This window comes from Phoca vitulina, unplaced genomic scaffold (assembly GCF_004348235.1).
Source record: "Phoca vitulina isolate PV1807 unplaced genomic scaffold, GSC_HSeal_1.0 scaffold56, whole genome shotgun sequence".
Classification (NCBI taxonomy): domain Eukaryota; kingdom Metazoa; phylum Chordata; class Mammalia; order Carnivora; family Phocidae; genus Phoca; species Phoca vitulina.
Window position 1 is genome coordinate 4,649,603 of NW_022589759.1, and position 22,435 is coordinate 4,672,037.

Here is a 22,435-nt window from a genome sequence, read left to right on the forward strand (position 1 = left end):
GGTTTCAGGTGCAGTGCTGAGGAGGGTGTATTGACGTCCTGGGGCTCCCCTAACAGAAGGCCACGGTGCAACTGGATAGGCTGGGGGGCTTCAAACACAGTCCCGGGGGTGGGGGTCTGAGATTGAGGCGTGGCCAAGACCTCGCTCCCTCTGAAGGCTCTGGGTGAGGGCCCTCCCACCGCCTCCAGCCCCTGGTGTTGCTGGCCACCCTTGGTATTTCTTGGCCTGTGGACACACCCCTCCAGCTCTGCTTCCTGCCCCCACATGGCTGTCTGCTCTGTGTGTCCGTCCAGATTTCCCTCTTATGAGGACACCAGTCATTGGATCAGGACCACCTTAGTCCAGGATGACCTCCCCTTAACTGAGGGACTGCTAAGATCCTCTTTTCAAATGAGGTCACAGTCACAGGTTCCAGGAGGTGGGCCTTCAACTTAATATCTCCAGGGGATACAGTTCATACCACAAGCAGGGGCTGAGGCCCAGGGAGCTCTGCTTTGGCCCACACACCGATGGGAGGGCCCCAGGGAGAGCCCCCCTTTCCCTTCCGGCTGGACCTGAAGAGCCTGGGGGCCCAGTGGACTGTTCGCTCTGTACTTTCTTCCTGACCCCAGCCAATCCTGGGGTGAGGGGTGACACCTGCAGCTGAGGGTGAGGGGACCGGGGCTCGGCCCTGGGGCCAGGGTAGGGGAAAGGAGGTGGCGGGGAGAGGGTGGGGGGAGAGGCAGCCAGAGGCCCAGCTGCTCCTTCGTGCTGTGCTTGCTGGCACTGACCCCGCATGGGACCTGGGATGTTCTGGATGCCGCTGGATCCGGGCCACCCTTCCTCTGCCTTGGGACGTCCACTGGAAGCCAGCAGTGCCGGAGCCGGGAGGGGCCGTTGTGCGAGGACAGCTCCCTCGGGGTAAGTGCTGCCCGGGCCCTGTCGGTGCTGTGTTGAGCAATGCGTGCCTGCCCGTGTGAGACGAGCGGTGATACAGCTGGGGTTTGGGGGCTTTTTTTTTTTCCAGCCTATCCAGTTGCATTAATTTTTTTTGAGATGTAATTCACATACCATGAAGTTCAGCCTTGCAAAGTGCACAGTTCGGTGGGTGTTGATGGCCAGAGCGGTACCACCGTCGCCAACATCTGATTCTGGTGTATTTTGTGCCCCCAGAGAAAGCTGTGCCCATCAGCAGTCCCTGCCCTGGCCCCGGGAACTAGGAGTCCGCCGTCTCTGTGGATCGGCTGCTTCCGGACACTCCGTATGAATGGCCTTCGTGTCTGGCTCCTTTGACTTCGCATGTTTTCAGATTCGTCCGTTTTACAGGTGAGGCACTGAGGCTCGGACAAGTCCAGGATACCTGTCCTATGAGGTACAGAGCCAGGGTCGGGATGGATTTGGGGTTAAATTCCATTGTCCATTTTCTTAGCACATGTTCCGAGTGGCCAAGGGGATGGGACCTGGTCTGCCCAACCCCAGGGACAGGGATGGCCCCTCTGCCCTCCGTCCTGGCTGCGGGTGTAGACTCTGACCCAGTGAGGCGGGCACAGGAGTCTCCTCCAAGTGCCCTCTGGCCAGCCCCACACCCTGTGTCTGGTGGCCACAGCGTCCCCCCGGGCAAGGGCCTCAGAGCCAGGCCAGGGGCTGCGGCAGGACTGCCCCTCGGCGGCAGCCAGTGGAGTCCTTGATCACGTATGCCGCACGCTTCGGACAGGTGGTGCCGTGCCGGCCGGGAAGGCTGGGGCCGGGCTAGGGCCGCTCACGGAGTCCCGGGGAGGAGCCGAGTGTGGCAGGGGAAGGCTGGGGCCCTCGAGGGGGCACTGTGGGAATTGGCTTTGGGGTCAGACTGTTGCTGTTGAGCACAGGTTCTGCCATTTGCCATCTCAATATGGGGGGAGTTGATGAAGTGCTTCTGGGAATCTGTTTCCCCACCAAACGGAGCAGGCTTATTGCGTATGATGCCAGGAAGGCTCACTGTGAGAATTAAAGGTGATAATGTGTCTCCAGCAGCAGTGTGGGGGTGGGGGCTGCTGAGCAATGGTAGCTTTATTTCCAGAAAACCTAGGTTGAGATGAGGTGAACACCGAGCTTCCCGGCTGCCAAGGGAAAAGGGAAAGAAGATGCTAGGGCCCATCCAAAAACAGGAAGGCACATCAGGGAGGAAGTGGACTGGCACTCCATGCTGAGGGAAGAGGGTGGGGCCCTTGAAGGGGCGATGCACATCTCCCTGGGGACAGTCATTTTTATCTTGATCTGTGTCAGGGACAGGATGGGGTCCTCCTAGGATGGAGTGTCACCTCAACTGTCATCATGCAGCACGTACGGCAGAGAACTGCAGGCTGGCGTGTTGCCCTCTGATGTCTCAGCCGGCGGAGGTATGAGCTGACTCAGGGTTGTCCTCCTCCCACACTAAGTGACCCCCTCAGGTTCCTGCCGGCAGGTGGCAGGAAGGGCTGAAGCGGTGTCCTCAAGGTCAAGGTGGCATTTGTGCTCTGCCCGTCCCTAGCAGTGGTACAGCCTGGGCTAGCCCACGCAAACCTCCCTCCTGCTAGTGTCAGCCTCGGTGTCCTTCCTCGGGTAGGTAAGCAGCCACTGCCTCCTTTCTCCCTTGTGGCCCTCAGTTTGCGTCCTCCTCGCTCTCCTCTAAAACCGAGCAAAGGACGGCCCCTGTGCCCGCCCCAGGTTAGCAGCGAGCGTGAGCTGAGACCTACCTATAACACCATGAGGCTGGCCTGTCCCGGGTCCCGGGCCACAGTCACCCCTGTGCATGAGGGTGGAGACCCACGTCTCAATCCTGCAGATGTGGCCAAGTGATAGTGTGTCACAGTGATTACTTCTGCTGTGAGGGCGAGGGCTGCCGGCTGCTCTGGCTCAGGTGCTCCCCTGGGAGCTGGGCAGGGACACCAGCCTCCGGCGCTGCCGGTCCCCTGAGCAGCTGCCCCCCCCCCCCCCACAGGCTTGCCTCCGCACGCTCGCCGCGGGAGGTTTGGGTTTTGAGCTGGATATGCGGCAAGAACGTGGATCGGCCACTGAACGCAGGTGGTGAACTTCTTGATCTGGGCGGGTGAGCTGATTGAGATTTTTGGGGGGTGGGCAGTAGTTGAGGTGAACTTTAACACAAAAGTAACCATTTTAAGGTGTACGATTCCGGTACCTCAGTGTTGTGTAACCACCTCTGCCTGTGTCCAGAACACTTCCGTCCCCCAACAAGAAGCCCCAGCCCCATTAGCAGTCACTCCCTACTCCCTCGTAGCCCAGCCCGGCAACCGCTGATCTGCTTCCCGCTTCTGTAGACGTCACTATTCTAGACGGTTCATGGGGATGGGATCACACGCTAGATCCCTTCATGGCTGGTCGCTTTCACGTGGCATCGTGTTTTCACTCCCTGGTGTGGCCAGAGCCCACGTCGTCTCATCATCCACTGACGGCCATCGGCGTTTGTACACGAGTATTTGCTCGCCTGCGGCTCTTCCGTTCTTTTGGGCATAGCATAGACCTAGCAATGGGCTCCTAGGGTGACTCCGTCTTTAACTGAGGAACCCGATTGAGGTCTTAATGTCCCATCCTGGAGCTGTTCCCACGTGGGGGTGCTGTGTGGCACAGGACTGGGGGTGGGTCGCTCGGGGTTGGGGTGTAAGTGGTGCCCTTAGCTTGCTGTGTGACCTCTGGTGAGTTGCTTGCTCTGTTTACACCCCCCGGGGGAACCTGCCAGTCACAGGATGGCAGCGTTGAGGGAGATGGTGTATGCGTGCCTGGCAGAGAAGTGTAAATTCAGTGGGAACTCTTGATACCTTTTAGGGTTGAAATTTGTTCTCCTTGGAGCCTGTTCCCACCCACTCAGAATCCACTGAGGCTCTAAGAGCTCAAGCTGCCATCAGCAGAGAGCCTACAACATGGGCGGGGGAGCTCGGGCCAGCGGGTAAGATGTGGGGCAGAAGTGTAACACGCCCAGCTCGTGGGGTTCCTCAGTTACACCCCAAAGCGCCTCAGCCCCCTAAGAATCTTTGTAAGACCACGGAGCCAACTGGAGCAGCCCCCGCTTTGGGGGTGCTTGTGGATGCTGTGGGCAGGACCCCGTTACGTGCCACTCTTGTGAGCCAGGCAGTCCTGGTCTTCAAGGAAGGGTCTTCTCCCCGCTTTATAGATGAGAAAATGGGGGCTCAGAGAGGCTGGCTGCAGGGGCATGCATCTGGGAGGTGCAGAGCTGGGATCCGAACCTGGTTTTTACACTTCCTGCAAGCCCATGTTGTAGGTCACTGGTGTTTTGTGAAGGGCCAGCATCCAACCCTGCCAGGAGGTGGCAGGACAGCTGTCCTCTCGTCCCCATGTCACAGGCTGGCTGCTCTGGGTGCATCTGCGGCCCCAGGGCTCCCACCAGGTCCCACCGACCCACTGTCGCCCTGGTTTAGGACCTTTCTGTCCCCCCTCCATCCTGCCTGCAGACGGGGAGCCAGGGTGCTCTTTCCTGGTCCGCTGAGATTTCTGTGTCTGACTACTCTGGTGCTAAGACACAGAAACAGAGCAAGCACGTTGGAGAGGTGCCAGAACAGGACTTGAACTGTCTTGTTGGCATAGCTCACTTAGAGGTGTGCAGTGAAGGATCCACTGTGCCCACAGCAGTCTGGCCTTGGGCCTGGCCCTTGGCTCCCAGGAGGTGACCTCTAGGACCTTGGACTGTCCTGACCTCAAACCTCTGTGTTTACCTGGGGTCTCTGACCAGGAGGTTTCAGCTTGACCTCCAGAGGGGCTGGAGGCTAAGTCAGACCTGGGCAGGGCTGGCCCGCAGTGGAAGCCGACCGCCGAGGCTCTGGGGAGCAGTACTCCATGCGCGTGGTCATGCCTCCGTGCCGGGAGAAAGGGGGCAGTTGTGGGCTCTGGGCCTGGTCTCTGCCACCCCTGCACGGCTTCCCTTTGCTGTTGCCGTAATTCATAGCTGAGTGAAAGGGCGCCGCGGAGTTCAGGGAGTTACTGAGCCACAGGGGAATTCTTGGGGACTCCCAGAACGGGCAAGACCGTGTCTGTTAAAATACATACCTCAGCTTTATCAGCTCCGTTTTCCAGATAGATAAGGAAACAGGCTTTGGGGTGACTGGGTCAAGGTTTCATGGCCACTAAGGGGGCCCCATGCACCGAGACCGCTTTTTTCCTCTAGCAGCCCTGCACTAGAAAATTTGAAAGAAAAACAGCACGCGGCCGTTCCCAACCAGGGTTTATTGGTGCCTGACTGCCAAGCAGGGCACGGGCTACGTGGGCTCTACGGTCCTGTGCAGCAGGGCCCAGGCCGTGGGTGGGCACTACAGGGTCTCGGCTCCTACCAGGGAGAGGAATGGCCCCCAGGCCCATGAGGCAGTGGCCCGGGGAGGGGCCAGTCCTGCTGGGGGTGGGGGGGGGAGGAGAGGGTCATGCATGGCCACTGGGCTGGGGAGGGAGGGTGCTGGTTCCAGGAGGCTTCCCTGTGCATTCTGTGTCTCGGATGCTGCTCTGCCTTGGGGGGTGGGGGGGTCGGGGCAAGGGCAGGGGCTGCTCCTTCACGTCACACAGGGAAAATACATTCTTGTCCAGAAGTATATTGAAAAGACAGGTTGTATACCAAAGTTTCTAGAAAAGAGTGGACAGAGTGGCAGGTTGATCCAAAGGCCTCAGGGAGGTGGTCAGTCGCGGCCCACAGTACACCAGGCAGCTGGTGGCAGGGGAGAGAGACAGGAAACAGAGGAGGGGGTTGGGAAGGGCAGCCCCTGCCCACACTGCAGAGGGGCTCTGCCCCCCCCCCTTGGCTCGAGGTTGTAGGGCTACATCCCCTCTCGGGGGCCCGCCTAACTCTTCCACCCTTGGTCTCCCCGCTTCTAGGACCCTCTGCACACCCCACTTCTGTCTACCTGGCACCAAGATCCTGGAGAGGGCCTCTGGCTGACTCAGCGTGTCCACCTTGACGTGCCGGAACGCCTTGCACACGGGACTCTGCAGGTGCCTGCAAGCCAGGGGAACGGGGGGGGGGTGCTCTGGGGGTTGGGGGAGCCTCCAGCCCGGGCGCAGGGGGGTCCTGGCTCTGCCCGGGATGGGGGGGCCTAACCCCTTGTTTGCCATGCTCGGCGCCTCGAGCCAGGGGGTAAAGATACGGAGGCCAGGCCTCAGGGAGGGGCAGGCTGAGGGGGCAGGGACAGCCCGGCTCTTGCCTCCCACAGAGCGTTCTTAATCAGAGAACTTTCTGGAGTTTTAGCCCCCAGGGGCCACAGTTTTCAAGTGGGAACAGCCTTGCCCTCGGCTCCCAGGGCAGGACCTGGGTTCAGAGCCCAGCTGGTGGGGGGGGGGTCCCTCGAGGCCTAGAAACGTGCCTCCCATGGCATCTAGGGCCCCTGTCGGCCCAGTGAGGCGCTCATTATTACCCTGCCCTCCCAGCTCTCCAGCGATGCCCGAGGGCAGGGGTGCCTGCATCCCACCCCCTGACCCACCGCGCCTGGAGCTCACGCTGGGCTCACCTCCTCCACTCCTCCTCAGTCTCCCAGAACTCGTAGACCACGAAGGTGAAGCCGTCCGCCAGCCTCACAGCTGTGATGCTGAAAGAGAGGCTCCAGCTGGGGGGCCGCCCCTGTCCCCCTCAAGGCAGGGTCCCCCCCCACCCATGACAAGGCCCGCCCTGCAAAGGGGCCAAGAAACAATGAATTACAATGAAATGACACGTGAAAAGGTTTTCTATTCATTTAAAAACCCTACCTACCTTCCTTCAAAAATAAAAGCATCTTCCTCCTGCCACGCTCTCCTCTAGAATTGTTTCATTTAATCCTTGAAACAGTCTCGGGACTTGGAATTGGACCAGCAGTGGCTGGGGAAGACCTGCCCGGGGTCAGTGGTCCGGCAGGCCCCCTACCTCCCGTTAAATAGGGCTAATTCTATCTGGGCCAGGGGAGGGGGCTGCCTCCCCGAGCATGGCTGACCTGGCGGGGACAGGGGGAGGCTCTAGGATTCCACCGTCTCTAACCCCATCCCCATCTGGCCCCTCGGCTGCGCTCCTGCCTTCTGCTCTCTCACAGCTCCGCAGAACAGAATGCCCAGCATCCCACGAGGAGGAGGATTTTGTCAGGGGTGGCCATCCCTGTATCATCACGGGCCCTTCCAGCCCTAACCGCACAGGATCGAGGCTGCTGATCGTAGCCTCAGTTCACCATGCTCTAGCCGCAAAGCACACGTGGGGCTGTGGGCTCGTACTCGGGGAGAGGACGGGGCGCGCGTGTCCCCCACTGACCGGACGTAACCCTTCCCCCGACGCGGATGGCACAGCTTGGGAGCGATTTGGTTCACGTACGTTCGGTTACTGGGTGATGAAAGCCCCCGTGGGGACTGCATTTGTCTGGCTAACACACGGGTTGCTTGGGGGGGGGGGGAACGACACGCAGGCAGGCGTGGGGCGCAGGGAGGACAGTCCTTCCCATGCAGGCATGAAGCTCCACCGCGTCCCGCCTGCTCCCCTCCCCCTCCCACGTTCTCGCCCACGGTGAGCGCACCTCCACTCCCGGGGTCGCCCCACCCGTACGTCAGCGCCTCGACTGCTAGCTGGACTTTAACGCGGCCCCAGAGGCCTGTAGGACGCCCCCACCAACACACCTGACCTCTCCCACCCTTCTAGCTCAGCACACAGCACCATCCTCTCTCGGGTTTAAGCCAAAGGCTCTCCAACTCAGCCTTGCCTCCTCTCTCCACCTTCCTCCATCCCAGTCACTCACAAGGCCGCTCAGCTTGGCTCCAAAACCCACAGCACGGGAAGGCCTGCCCCTCTCCCGTGACTGCGGGGCCCCTCCTGGCCCTGGTCCCCACTCACCCCTTCTGCCCACAAAGGAGACCAGACCACGTCTGCCTTCTGCTCAAGCATCTCCCGCACGGTCCCGACCAGCCCCAGTTCTCTCTGCTGGTGTCACTGTCAGGCCACACCAGGTGCTGGCTTTGTCCCCAAACTCGGCACCAGCTGATCCCTGGCCCAGACTGCCCTTCCTCAGATCCTGCAGGTCGGGCTGCTCCTCACTCTGGCCTCAAGCACATGCAGCCCCTCAACCCAGAGCAAACCCTTCCTGAAGCCCCCCCCTCCAGGACCCTGCTTCCTGGCCCCGTTGGGAACCCCCTCTCTGTCTGCCCCTCTCCCTCCTAGAATAAATGCTCAGCAAGAGCAGGGGCCTGCTTCCCGGCTGTATCCCCAGGAAGCAGGGAGAAGGTGCCTGTGCTCTGGAGGCCAAGACGAGCTGGGGAGAGAGAACCGCGGCAGGGACCGGAGGCTCCGGCCGCTCCCCGGTGGGCATGAGACGGCGTGGGGTGTGAGACGGCGTGCGGCGCGAGCCCGGTGGCCTGGGCCAGCAGCCCTCGCTCAGCGCCACCAGCAAGGCTGAGACGCGGCCGCGTCCAGCCTGGGCGGCAGGGAGCAGAGGGTGAGGCCCGGGGCGGCTGCGCACCTGGAGTCAACGCAGACTGCCCCAGCCCCTGGCCTGGGCCCCTCATGGCCACTACTCCACTGTCCCCTCCAGCAACCCCAGGGAGGACGAGGAAGCTATAGCCAGGGAGACAGAGTCCCGGCCATGTTCGCACGGCGGGGCAAAGCCCGGACCGACGAGGGGCTTCCCTGGGGCACGGTTTGTTCTCAGGGGGAGCCTGCCCTCCACCCCCAGGCCAAGCTGCCCGCGCCGCACCCCCCCCCCCCCCCCGCTCACTCACTGGAAGCAGTTCCTGGCCCCGGCGGTGCCCCGCACGTATTGGCGCAGGGAGTCCACGAACTCGTTCAGCTGCTCGGGGCACACGGCCATCTCCTGCCGGACCAGCTGCAGGTGCTGTGGGACCCCGGGGGGGGGGGGGGCGTGAGCGTGGGCCGCCCGCCCCCACTTCACACCAGCCCTCTCCTCCCAGGACCCCTCCCTGCCCCCTGGGCACATCTCAAGACCTGGCCTCCCCAGACCTTTCAGAGAGGACAGGACAACTTGGCCAAAATAAAACCGAAGAAACCCATGGACACCCCGGCCCCTTCTTTCTTACACGTGAAACTGGCTAAAAAGAACTAGGACTTCAGAGCTCAGAGCTGCGTAACCCCCCCAATGCAGGACAGCCAACAAGGGTGTTTAAAGAGGCTCTGCGGACGTCGGGAGCTGCCCGCAAGGCTCTCTGCTCCGAGATGCAACCTCCACTTCTGCTTGAATCCGGGTTTTGGGGTCCCTGGGCTGCTCACTTTGCTCTGAGCCCAACTATTTCGTCCAAAAGTAAACCAGCCCCGGGAGGGCTGGGTGGCCAGGAGCTGGGGCTGTCTCCCCTGGTGGTGGTCCCGGGGTGGGGGTGTCAAGGACAGGGAGCTGCCGGCATCGAGTCCGAGCTCAGGCAGGGATGGGGCCACAGGAAAGGGACAGGAAGGGAGCAGGCCTCACCACGTTGGTGCCTTCTTCATCCGAGAGGCGCTGCTGAAGGTCAAACCAAAGGGTCTGAAACAACAATGCACAAAGACGTGTTGGAGACAGAGGCCACCTCCCCCAGGGAGGCTTCCAGGACCACCACAATGAGACCACAGTGCCCAGAGCCATCAAAGAGCTGCGGCCTCTCCACCGCAAGGTTCCAGGGGCTCTGGAGTCCCCAGGCGGCTGGACAGGGCTCAGTCCACCCTCCATACACCGTGCTGGCCCTGCGGGGAGCTGGGAAGCCAGGCTGGGAGACTGACGGCAGACAGCCCTTCTGGCCTTGGCATGTGGGAGCACTGGGAGGCACAGAGGCCACCCAGACCTGCCCAGCGGGCATTCTGTTAGCGGGGGAGGGTAGTCTTGGGACAGGCAGCAGTGGGGGCTTGAGTCTCGAATCCAGGGTGCTGGGTTTTTGCCACAGCTGCTGGCAACAGCCCTGAGACTCCCCATCAACCGACCAATCACCCCGAGTCCTAACCCCTGGTGCCTCGTGAATCTAATGGGCTGGTCTGTTACCCTGGCCTCCCACACGCCTTGAACTAAGCACTTCGCCAATACATCTTGCTGAACTGTGCACGCTGAGGTAGGTGCTGGCCCACCGTAAGCCCCAAGCGAGCAGGACCCGCGTGCATACTGCTCACGACCCTGAGCCGGCGTCTAGAACAGGGCACCTGATGGATGCTCTCGCTGTTCAGAGCACAGAACCCTGGGTGAGCGCTGGAGACTGGGTTTGAAGCCAGCGTCTCTCTCCTCCTGACCCACAAATTTGTGATTCTTCTGTCAACTTGGGCGCCTTTGGGCCCATCCCTGTCCATCCTCCACGAGGACAGCCTGCATCTCCGGCACAGTCACAGACCCGGGTCCTTCCTCTCTCGCGTGGAGGAGGCACGAGTGGGAGACCCGTAGCTGGCTAAGGAAAACAGCGAGCGGGAAGGGGGCATGTGACCTGCGCAGTCACCACCTTGAACTTCTTCAGAATGTCTGAGCAGGGGGCCCTGCATGCTCCTTTTGCATGTGCCCAAAATGGCCTCGTAATTTCTGCAGCCGGTCCTGCGGAAAGCACCCACTTCTCAGAAACACGGCGCTGCTAGGAGCTTTGCCGGAGGCCAGGGTGTGCCCGGCACGTCATTCTACAACCGCATAGGAGGCCCCTGGAGGCAGGGGCTGCAACTGGTTCCCCTGGCTTCTCCGGGCCAGCAGGGCCACGGAGGGCGGAGGGCGAGGATGGCGGCGAGCGTGGGGGTCTGCCCCGCCCCCTCCAGCGCCCCATCAGCCCCGCCCAGGCAGAGCGGGCAGGCGCAGGTTGGCACGCGGAGGGCCGGGAAAGCCCCGGCCGACCGGATTGGCTCCCGCCGGCGGCCTGCACCAATCAGAGGCCAGCCAGAGGGGCCCCGCCCCGTCTCCAGGACACCCAGGTGCTCTGAGGTCTCCAGCCAGCTGGTTGTTAAGGCGACCGGGTGCTAAAAATAAGCTTCAAAGAACCTCCCTGTGGAGGCGCTCCGAGTTGTTATGACAACCGGGCCTCAGGGTCCCGCCGAGCCGTTTTCCCACCGCTCCCACTCAGCGGCCGGCGTAAGGGAGGGGATCCCACCTCGGCTCCGCCCTGCAGGTGGGTAGCCGCCTCCTTCAGGCTCCCCTCCAGGTCTGGCCTCAGCCTCCCTGTGCGTGGGGAGCCCGCCCCCACGAATCCCTCGGAACCCCCAAACCCATCAAAGTACTTTTTTGCCCTTTTGCCAAAGATGTAAAAAATTCAGCGAGGTAGGAGCCACGTAAAATGTCTGTAAGCGCAGAGCTGGGAGCTGCCTGCTCCCCGGGGTCCCGCAGGCAGACAGGGCGCGCGGGTCCGGGTTTTGGCATCAGAAGAGCCAGTGACGATTGCTACCAACTGCTCATAGGAGATGCTCGCCGCACGCAGGCTCTGGGCTAGGCCATTAAGACCTCATTTTCTTTAATCCTCACAACCACGCTGGGAGGAGGACTATCCTGAATACTTTTCTGTGGTTAGAGCGGGAATCTGAGGCTCAGAGAGGGTAAGTCACTGGCCCAGGGTCACACAGCTAAGTGCTGGAGCCAGGATTCAAACAGCAATCTGAGACCTGAGCCCATTGGTCAACCTCAAGGCCGCCTGTTGTCTTTCTGCCAACAAATGGTCATTGTTATGGGCTGACCTGTTTCCTCTCCAAAATCCTATGTGCAAGTCCCACCCCTCAGGAACCGAGCATGGGACTATGTTTCGAAATAGGGCCTCTGAAGAGGTAATTAAGATGAGGTCCCATGGGTGGGCCCTGATCCAACTTGACCGTTGTCCTCAGATGGAGATCAGGACGCAGACGCGCACAGAGGGAGGACCGAGGAAGGACACAGGAAGAAGGCGGTGTCTACGGCCCAGGAGAGAGGCCTCAGGGACAGCCTCATCTCAGACTTCTAGGCTCAAACCCCAGGCTGGGCTTTCAGCCCCGCTCCTGGTACTGGTTATGGCCACCGTGGGAGACTAATGCGGTCCTACTCTGAGGACCTACTGAGTGGTGAAATGTTCTCTGAAGACAGGATTCTGTAGAGACTGTGCCATTTTCTATTACCCGTGGATGTGCCAAATTGTATCTGGTCATTCGGGATGTTTCTCATCTCCCCTGGGATGTCGCAGTCCCTCATCCACCACCTTTTGGTATCACCTGCCCAGGCCAGGCCCACCTTCGAGCAAAGCTGCAGGAAGCCTTGTCCCCTCGCCATCCGTGTCCCTGCTGACTCCTTCCTGCTCCTTGAGATGCCCCTCCGCCCCTCCGGGCTGCCCCCAGCCCTGGGACAGCTCCCCACCCCCCAGCACCTCTCCTTGGACTGGTGCAAAGGACATATTCTCCCTAGTCTTGTTCTCCATCCCCCCTTGCCCCCTGGGTGATGCCCTCTCCAAGGTCCCTGGCTCCTGTCCGGACTCCAGGCCCAACCCTACACTCACTGGGTGCAGAGGGCAGGGGAGAAGGGCGAGGGCTAGGCGGGCTTACCTTACTCTCCAGCCGTCCTATTAGCTCTGCCAAGCGGCTGATCTGGGCTTCCAGGCCCTCCTCCTTGGGGTCCGCAGTGACTAAGAAAAAGGAACAGAGATGCTGATGGTGGGCAGGGTGAGGCCTGGGGGAGGGGAGAGGCGCCCTCAGCCCTCCCAGTCCCACCTGGAGGCGCAGGCTACATCTGGGCCACCGCCAGGGCTCCCCACCCCAGGCCGCCACACTCTCTCACCAGAAGGAAGACTCTTCCCTTGTTCCGAGGCCCCCAGCTTGGGGCTGGGGGCGTGGGGGGGCACGGCGCTTCCAGACCAGGTCTCCGCCACGCCGTGGCTGGGCTTGCTGTGGTTCTGTCTGCAGTGTGAGTGGAGGAAACACACACATGAGGGAGGCCGCAGGACCCTGGCCGCTTTTAGCTTTGGCAAATATTAAGCACCTGCTGTGAGTGGAAATGTGCACAGTTGACCCAGTGGAGCCCCATTCCTGTGAGGCGGCCATGATGGCCTTGGTTTCCCCGAGGAGTAAATGAGGCCCACAGACAGGGGCCTTCAGCAAGACCACACAGCTAGAGGGCAGTCGGGATCCAAACTTCGCTACATTCTAGGACGACACAGCCCCGGCTCTGTGCCCGGGGGGTTCCGTTCCAGGGCTGACACCGAGCCAGGCTCCCACCCCACTGAAGTGACAGCTTCCCCTCCCTGCCTCACTGGGGCAGGGGGAGGCTGGGTCTGTACCAGCTAGACAGCCCCCTTCTCTGAAAAAGGGAGCCCTAAGACACAGTCCAGAGAGGGCCTAGAACAGCACAGAGAAATCTGTGCTCCCGACTTCAGCCAGGCCCTAGAGAGAGGGGCCGGGCCCCATGTGCTGTCCCTGTCCACTGCGCCCACGCACACCGACGCACACAAGTGCCCAGCCCGGCACGCCTGACGGGCACACGCGGCTCACCAAGCACGGTGCCTGGCCCAACAGTGGGGGCTCAACCAATGCTCAGGGAATGGCCAAACACCCACGTGCAAAGAGATGTTGGAACACTCACCGCAGACACACAAATACACCCAGACACACACACACCGCTGGGCACACAGCCAATACGCCCTGTCCTGGGCCGCCTTCTGCCTTGGTACGTTCCAGACTGTCTCCCATGATCCCAAAAGCTCAGCAAGCCTTGCCCCTGTGCAGCAGGGGCCACCCCAAGTCTTTGGGGGAGGGAAAGGCTGGTGGAGACTTTGAGGTGCCCATCCCGATGCTCCGCAAACCGGCAGCAAATGCAGCGTGGCCCTCAGACCACAAATGTGCGCAGCGGGAGTCCCACAGGGGCCGCGGGCTTTGAACCAGTGGCTTTTGCTCCTGGACAGGGGAGCCTAAGGGGACCTGCAGCCAGGGGACAGATTAGCTGAGATTCGGGGCGGTTTGAAGGGGGAGTGCATATGGAGATGTGACTCCCCATCGCGAAGGGCCCCCTCTGCCATCGAGGTCCCAAAGGAAGGTCCCAGCACGGGGCCGGGCAGGTGTACGTGCTGACACATGATGGGGCTGGCACAGCGCAGGGAACAGGCCGCCGACTGCACCCGCCAACTCCTGTCCTACAGCAGGAGAAAACCCGCAGCTTTTACTCCAGTGACCAGAATAGGAAGGAAGTCTCCGTGTCAGCCTCCAGAGCTGGGGCTGGTCACTTTGGGGACCCTCCGAATCACGAGGCTGAGCGCAGACGGATGCAAAGCTGTGAGCTCAGCGACGAGGGACTCCAATCCAGCAGGCACGCTCAGGGGCCGGGGATCTGCATCTGACATTTCCCAGATAACGTGCCCGCGGGTACCCAGAGCAAACAAATTTTGGCTCCGCGTCCCTGAGCAGCCTTTGCAATCCTATCTGGCTGGGACCAGCCCTCACCAGCCACACACCACGTGCTTAAACCCCCACGGGACAGCCACGGCCACCCTGGCCACGCCGAGCCTCTGCCTGTGCGGACGCATGGCTGTGGTTCCTGTCCCCCGTTTCTCTCTGTGTCCCCTCGGCACCAGATGCATCGGCTGTTCTGGAAAGAAGGGGCAGAGGGGAATTGTCTCAACTTGGCACAGATGCTTTTCCTTGGCTTTTTGCCATGCAAACATGGCCCGAGATCACTTAAATCACCTTGCTTCTCTTTCAGTCCTGCGGAGAAAGTCAGGATTCAGGGCTACTCTTTCTTCAAGGCCTCTCTTTGCAACCCCAGTCCCTCCTTCTAACAGATGGAGGCAGGGCAGGCCTCGGGCTTCCCCGACACCGTGCAAAAGCAGGTGGTGGGTTTTATAGCTACTTCACTGACGGCACGTGGAAACTTCTCTGGTTATGGTAACCATGTAGTTTCCTGAAATTATTTCCAGTTTTCAGAAGCAAGGCAAATAATAGAATGGTCTTGGGTAATAACGTAAGCGAGTGGTACAGGGATGTGGCAAATCGGTCAGACTCTAGGAAAGTCCTGCACGCACCCCCGGCATTCTTCTGCACGTACAGTGTCTCATTCCATCCGCACAGTCATTGAAAAGGCAGGTATAGAACCATCCCACTTTACAGTTGGGGAAATAGAGGCACAGAGAGGTGTAGCACCTTGCCCAAGGTCCCCCCAGCCCCCAAGCACACATGGCCCCTGCAAGCAGCAGACTGCCGTGTGTGTGTGCGACACAGCCCCAAGTGACACAGGGAGGTCCCGGGAACGCACCGGATCTGGCTGGTCTGCTCCTCGATGGCCTCCACCGCACTCTCCACGGAGCTCAGCAGCGACTGGATCTGATTGGCCGTCTCCTTCAGCAGAAAGCGTGTCACAAACTGGTCCACGTTGCTCCCGCCCTCGTACACCTGTGGAGGGAAGGGACGGGGCACAGATGGGAGAGGGGTTACAGAGGAACTTGGGGTTGGGGGGGCTGAGCTAGGGGGGCACTTGGAGTTGGTGTCTCTGCCTTGCAGGAGGAAATGGGGACCCCAGCGCCTCCTGCATCTGGGGAACAGCAGAGTTCCTGCATCAGGGCACACGGGCTATGGATTCCGAGAAGATGTCTGAGCCCTGGCTTCACCACGTACCAGCTCCTTACCTCTGTGACCACGACAGCAGTCACTCCAGTATCTCTCCTGCAAGGTCATACGGAGGACTGAGTGATAGACTGTACGTAACATGCTCAGTGCCGTGCCTGCCCCATAGCAAGTACTCAATGAACAGTAGCTGCTATGATGAAGATGGTGAAGATGGTGGTGGTCATGATGATGACGAGGACGAGGACAAGGATGATGGTGATGATGGTGGGGATGGTGGGGATGGAGGTGGTGGTGGTGATGGTGGTGGTGATGATGGTGGGGATGGTGGGGATGGAGGTGGTGGTGGTGATGGTGGTGGTGATGATGGTGGGGATGGTGGGGATGGTGGTGATGGTGGTGATGGAGGGGCTGAAGAGGATGGTGGTGATGATGGTGGTGATGATGGTGGTGATGGTTATCAAGATGGCAGTGACAGTGGTGATGATGGTGGTGGTGATGATGGAGGTGATGAAGATGATGGTGATGATGACGGTGTCACGTGATGGTGATGGTGATGAAGATGATGGCAGTGACAATGACGACGATGGAGGTGGTGATGGAGATGCTGAAGCGGATGGTGGTGGTGATGATGGAGGTGACGGTGAAGATGATGCTGGTGAGGGGCTGGGAGAGATAGCACGCTCACTGGTGGTGGCGTTCCTGATGTTCTCACTGACAGGGACAAAGTGTGACAGAAGAACAGTACACAACCCTGCCCCTCCCTCCTCCTCCGAGGATTCCTTGGGCTCCTGGGCCTTCGTGATGCTACCCAGAAAAAAAGAAAACTCAAAAGCAACCAGAGAAGTTCAACTGGCTCCTCTCAAGAAAATGCCAGAGACTCCATCTCAGCAGAAGGGGGCAGGAGGGAGTCTGGGGGGAACCAAGAGAGGGAGATTCAGAGGCCACGAGTAGAGGAATTCTGGGTAGAGCAGGAGGAAAAGGGTTTCCACAGATTTCGCTCTGTGGTGCAAGACAGAATCTCCCCTTCTGTCAAGAGTCTGCAGCAAAGACATTTCTCAGGGCTTCTGGATCCAGCTGCGATCCCCTTGGCTTCAGAAGGCTTTACGGTGGAACTGAGAAGGTTCTGGCTTAGCCAGGTCACTCAAGGATGATAAGGGATCCAATAAGCACCGTGTTGGGGACGCTGGTCCCCAAAACGCTGTGCAGCGCTCCCGCCTCCTATGCCAAGCCCCCCCCCCCCCACCGAGCCAACTGCCTGGCACCTTGGAGGTCCACCCAGTCCCTGGCAAGGCGAGGGAAAACAGGGCTCCCAAGGACAGCAAATTAAGCCATCCATCACTCTGACCAGGAATTAATTAGCAACGAGTACACAAGGGACACATGGCTAGAGACAGAGAGGGAAACAGAGGCAGGGATGGGGAGCGTGGGGAAGACAGGCAGGCACACACAGGGAGGCGTGTGGGGGTGGACGTCCCGTGCCAACGCTGGAGACGAGCCCCGACAGAGAATGAATCTGTGGCAGAAGGTAGATAAGGCTCCCATCACCTAATGCATTTCAGTGACTGATTACCCTCCCCAGCAAACGGCTGAAGCCACACTCAATCCAGTGATCAACGGGCCCTGGACAAATGAATGGCCAAAAAGATATAATGTTGTAAGAATTTAAATGCAAAGAGAGAGAGCCTGCTAGAAACCATCAGGCAGAAAAATGAGCTGTTAAGTGTGTTAGAAGCACCCAGATCCGTGGCTGAGGTTCCAAAAGATCCATGCGTGTAACTGGTTAGCTGAATTCCAGAAAGACGAGTTATTTTCCAAGGAGTGAAAATGCAGCCTTTACAGATCTCTCCTCCACCACAATCCATGCCTCAACCAGGAGACCAACTCCACCGATTCCAGAAGGAAAGGGTCAGATCCGGGAATTCTGTACCGGGTGGACACACAACAGGGAGACCTTCAGAAACCTGCAAATCTCTGACATGCTACCAGATGAGCGCCTTTCCAACAAACTATGCCTAGGAATTTCCCCCGAAATATCTAGGGTCGAACCTCAGAAAGAACTCTTGCTTAGGGGAATCATGAAAAGAGCAGCAGTGACAGCTGCAATTAAATGTAAAGTTACAGAGGTCAGGAAAAGAAAATATTAATCATAGCTTAATTTTGATCACACCGGATTATGTCAATAAAGAGGGTAGAAGTATGGAACAAATATCTGAAGATCTCAAATTCTTTTAATTCCACAAAAAGGTATAGGAAGTGTTTTTTATGAGCTAGGTATAAAAACGGGAGGAAGCGCGCTCACAAAGCTCCTGTTTTCCAGGTGGCCAGTGGAAAATGAAAGCTACAGTGCTTCCCTTCGAAATCACAATCAATGCTATTTTTTTTTTTTTAGATTTTTTTTTTCTTCATTCATTTGACAGAGAGAGACACAGCGAGAGAGGGAACATAAGCAGGGGGAGTGGGAGAGGGAGAAGCAGACTTCCCGCAGAGCAGGGAGCCCGATGCGGGGCTCGATCCCAGGACCCCGGGATCATGACCTGAGCCGAAAGCAGACGCCCAACAACTGAGCCACCCAGGCGCCCCTCACAATCAATGCTATTAACAAAGCTGACCATCAAATGGCAAACCGAGGAACAAAGGAAGCACGCAAATTGGGAAGCATAAAAGATTCCAACAGCAGTCAGAGCAGACGGATTATAACCATAAAATCCAGCAGAAAGCAGCCTCAGCTCCCTCGTGTAAACATGCAATCCCAGACTTGACGAAATGAGAGCCACGGAGGCACCTCTAAACCAAAACAGCACCAGATTATTAACAAAGTGAAGTCTGTGCAAAAAATCCTGCCACCAAATTTGGTCAAATCAACAGGACAAGTCACAGTATCACTCGAAGATGCCGTAAACACGACAATGGAGGGGCACCTGGGTGGCTCAGTCAGCTGAGCATCTGCCTTCGCCTCAGGTCATGATCCAAGGGTCCTGGGATCGAGCCCCTGCTGAGCAAGGAGCCTGCTTCTCTCCCTCGGCCTGCTGCTTCCCTTGCTTGTGCTCTCGCTCTCTCAAATAAATAAAAAATAAAAATAAAAAATAAAATAATACAATATATGTTTAAAAAAAAAAAAGGAGAAGATAGCAGGAGGGGAAGAATGAAGGGGGGGAAATCGGAGGGGGAGACAAACCATGAGAGACTGTGGACTGTGAAAAACAAACTGAGGGTTCTAGAGGGGAGGGGGGTGGGGGATGTGTTAGCCTGGTGATGGGTATTAACGAGGGCACGTTCTGCATGGAGCACTGGGTGTTATGCACAAACAATGAATCATGGAACACTACATCAAAAACTAATGATGTAATGTATGGTGATTAACATAAAAAAATAAAAAATAGCAAAAAATAAATAAACAAACATGGCAATGGGGACTCAGATGGACACAGCCACTTCATAAAGCAATTTTGCTTTATATCCAGAGCCTTGTACTGCTTATTCTTTGACCCAGTAATTCCACTTTTGATCATCCATCCTTAAGAAATCATGCAAAATGTGCATAAATGTTTATGTCCCAAGATTACAGTATTATTCATAATAGCAAAAACCTGGTAATAATCTAATATACCCCAAAAAGAAGAACAGTACATTTAAATATTAATATTTAAAAAGATGCTTCTGGACAGTTTTAATAACGTGGGGAAAGTGTTAAAGATATTAGGTGGGGAAAAAAGTAGAACATAAGTTTTTGTGTGCACAGAACGGTATTAAGTATATTAAAGAAACACACATGGGGACAAAAAGGCTCAGAGGTAATAAGGTAATTAACAACAGTGGTGAGGAACGTTGGGAGTACAAATTTGAAATTCTTCTTCATACTTTTCTCTATTTCCTGAATTTTGCAAGTTGAACATGCACCATTTATATAATAAAAACATAACCAAAGTCTATATGCATCAAACAACATGGCTAAAAATACAGTTAGGGAACACATTAAAAATACAGAGATTAAGTCATTTAGCATGACAAATTAGCTCGTCACTGTCCCAGAGGACAGATAAATTGGACAATAATAAACACGAATGGAAAGAGCATTGCCAGGAAAGTGTGAAAGTCTTCAAAACGGACAAGATTATTACCGGGTCTCCTGCCTAGTACACCCTCTGGGCTAAGTCTTTGTTTTGGAGCTACTCTTAAAACTCTGTAGAATGTAGAATAGGGACGATATTGCAAATAATTCTCATCTACAGAAGCACACATGAATTTTGTCTGGACAAGGGTTGTCACTGTCACTGGGGATGGGTCAATTCTGCATTTATTCACAAAGTCATCCCAGAATTCCTGGTTGCTTCTGTACATGGTGTGGATTCTTTGAATTTTCCTCTGAGCTAGCTCTGACATCTTACCCGTCCTCACATTAATTCACGAGTCCTTTAAATATTCATATTCCTTATACAGGAAGTAGAAAGCGAAGACGAATAACAAAAATAATTAACTTTGATTATTCAGTCATGGAAGTAAGGTCAAAATTAAATCATGAAAACCTTTTTAAATAGAGACAACATGGTAAATGATATAAAGATTTTGCATGAAAAACTGTATACACAAGCCAAGTATTTATAAATGAGTGACGTGAACTCTGTATTTCTGGGATTAAAATTACTGAAGAAAATTCCTACCTATGGAGACAAAAAAAAAAAAAAAAAAAAAAAGCCTTAAGGCCTTAAGTGATTTTCTCAATTTTGAAACCAAAACTTAAGAAGGAGTGACTGGTGAGGGGGATGCCTGGGTGGCTCAGTCAGTTAAGCGTCTGCCTTCAGCTCAGGTCATGTGCCCAGGGTCCTGGAATCGAGCCCCACATCGGGCTCCTTGCTCAGCAGGAGAGTCTGCTTCTCCCTCTCCCACTCCCCCTGCTTGTGTTCCTGCTCTCGCTATCTCTCTCTCTGTCAAATAAATAAATAAAATCTTTTTAAAAACCTGTAATAAAAATAACAATGTTGGGGTTGACAAAAATGAGAGAACGCACGCATTTTTACATCTGTACGAGACATGTGGTTTCCCTTCTTTAGTAATACACACGTCCTAACACAGAAGGGGCAGCCATTATCAAATTTCCTATTCTGGAAAGTATGACCCACATCTTCCTCTCGAGCATCCACGAGGTCATTATCAAAACAACTCAAGCACTGTATCATGAGGAAATCACACCGTGTGAGAGAAGCGGGGAAACCCAGGGGGCTGCTCGCTTCCATCCCCCGCACAGTGAAGCCCGGGATGAGCAGGGATGCAGCAGAGGTCAGGGAGATTGAGGGAGGAGGTGCCTCCCTCAGAGAATCACAGGTGCAGTGAAAACATCCAAGGTCAAGCCTGATTATCAAAAGAATGTAAGCAATGCACTTCACATATGGAAAAGAAGAGCAGCAACCACCAGCCTGGGCAGGTAGGAAGGAGAGAAGGCCCGAAACTGTAACTACAGTAGGAAACATATCAGGAAATGTAGACACTTGTCGAGGGGCTGGTTATGAGAAACTAAAACAGGCAAACTGGGGCGCCTGGCTGGCTCTGTTGGTTAAGCACCTGACTCTTGATTTGGGCTCAGGTTGGGATCTCGGGGTCGTGGGATCGGGGATGGAGCCCCAAGTCGGGCTCCGCGCTCAGTGGGGTGTCCGCTGGGGCTTCTCTCTCCTTCTCCCTCTGCCCCTCCTCCCCCACTGCTTGTTTGCACGCTCTCTAAAATAAATCAAATCTTAAAAAAAAAAAAAAAACAGGCAAAACTGTCAAACAGAAATTTTCTAAAATGTAGCACAACAGGACAAAAATTAAAACAAGACTAGAGCTATAGAAACAGATGTTTTGTTCAATTTAATCTGCATGAAGTGCCTGTTTTGGGTCAAAGAAGCTTTTAGATTTAAAAAAAAATAATCAACAACATGCTCTGCATGACAGATCGCGAAGCGAATGTGTCTGTGACCGTTTTGTTTCAAACTGCACTAAAATGGACATAAAAAGTCCAGCACTTAACTGAACCCAGGATTGACCTCAAAAACCTATGAAAGGACAGCCCCTCCCCTGCGGAGGACCTTGACCCCAGCCTCCTGGATAAATTCTTTCTATTTTTGAATAGAAAAAGGATTCTGTGGCGGAGAAGCTGATTCACACACAGCAGAATCTTCAAGCCCACCTAAATTCATTCCCGATCAAGTCCGAGAGAGACCCAGGGAACGCAGCCCTGTGACAGAGGGATAGGGTGCCCGTCAGGAAGTGAAGGACTGTTCAACAGAAGAGACTCTAAGAATAGAATCCACCCCACCAATCACTGAAGAAGAATCACGTCATCAGAAAGGCAATTTAAAAAACCCACTACCACCTCCTAAGACGGAATTTAACGAAGGGAAAGCAAAAAAATATATATATATTTTTTTACAGGCTGAAGAGGATTCTAAAATAAGAGCTGGTATTAATATTGTCATTAGCGGAGAAATACCGGAGAGACACACTTGAGAATCCCGAGCCAAACAAGGACGGCTGACGCAGCAGCGGGGGCTGCAGAATCGGGGGGGGGGGGGGGGGGGGGGGGGGGGGGGGGGGGAGGCGGCAGGACGCGGCCCAGAACTAAGAGGACCGTGCGGGAGACACGAGGAAGCGAAGCGCACTAGCTCACGACTCAACACGGACGGACGGTGCGAGTGAAGCATCTGGATTAACCAACGAGCTGCATTTCTACCAACAAAACTCGGTTAGAAAACAAGCCAGAAAAAGGAATGTCCACTGCCGCCGCAAACACCGTTACAGTCACCACTAGAAATGCCCCAAAGGCCGCACCGAGGGTCACAGCGCACGCCTTCCCAGAGCAGCATCTCCAACCCAGCCCAGTAGCCCGAGTTCTACTGGGAGACGTTAGAATCCGCTCCTTGGTGGAGAACAAGGTCTCCCCAATGAAGAGTTATGACCAAAGACCAAGAAGTAACCATGCATGTGGGTGACACCTCGAGATGGCACAGCTGGGAGGTGGCTCCACCTCGAGGGGGTCCCATGGGGGCACGTGGGGCACGT

The 22,435-nt window shown here is 56.5% G+C and overlaps 1 protein-coding gene across 1 annotated transcript in view; it reads right to left on the reverse strand.

Annotated features, from left to right (window-relative positions):
• Positions 1 to 5,031: 5,031 nt before the first annotated feature.
• Positions 5,032 to 22,435, reverse strand: part of NECAB2 (N-terminal EF-hand calcium binding protein 2) — a 29,247-nt gene continuing 11,843 nt past the window's right edge. The window contains exons 6-13 of the mRNA XM_032389847.1: positions 15,093 to 15,229; positions 12,630 to 12,748; positions 12,398 to 12,477; positions 9,372 to 9,425; positions 8,674 to 8,786; positions 6,456 to 6,533; positions 5,856 to 5,947; positions 5,032 to 5,659 (exon numbers count right to left, since the gene is read on the reverse strand). Coding sequence (XP_032245738.1) covers positions 5,631 to 5,659; positions 5,856 to 5,947; positions 6,456 to 6,533; positions 8,674 to 8,786; positions 9,372 to 9,425; positions 12,398 to 12,477; positions 12,630 to 12,748; positions 15,093 to 15,229 — 702 coding nt within the window. The 3' untranslated portion in view covers positions 5,032 to 5,630. The remainder of the gene's footprint in view (positions 5,660 to 5,855; positions 5,948 to 6,455; positions 6,534 to 8,673; positions 8,787 to 9,371; positions 9,426 to 12,397; positions 12,478 to 12,629; positions 12,749 to 15,092; positions 15,230 to 22,435) is intronic.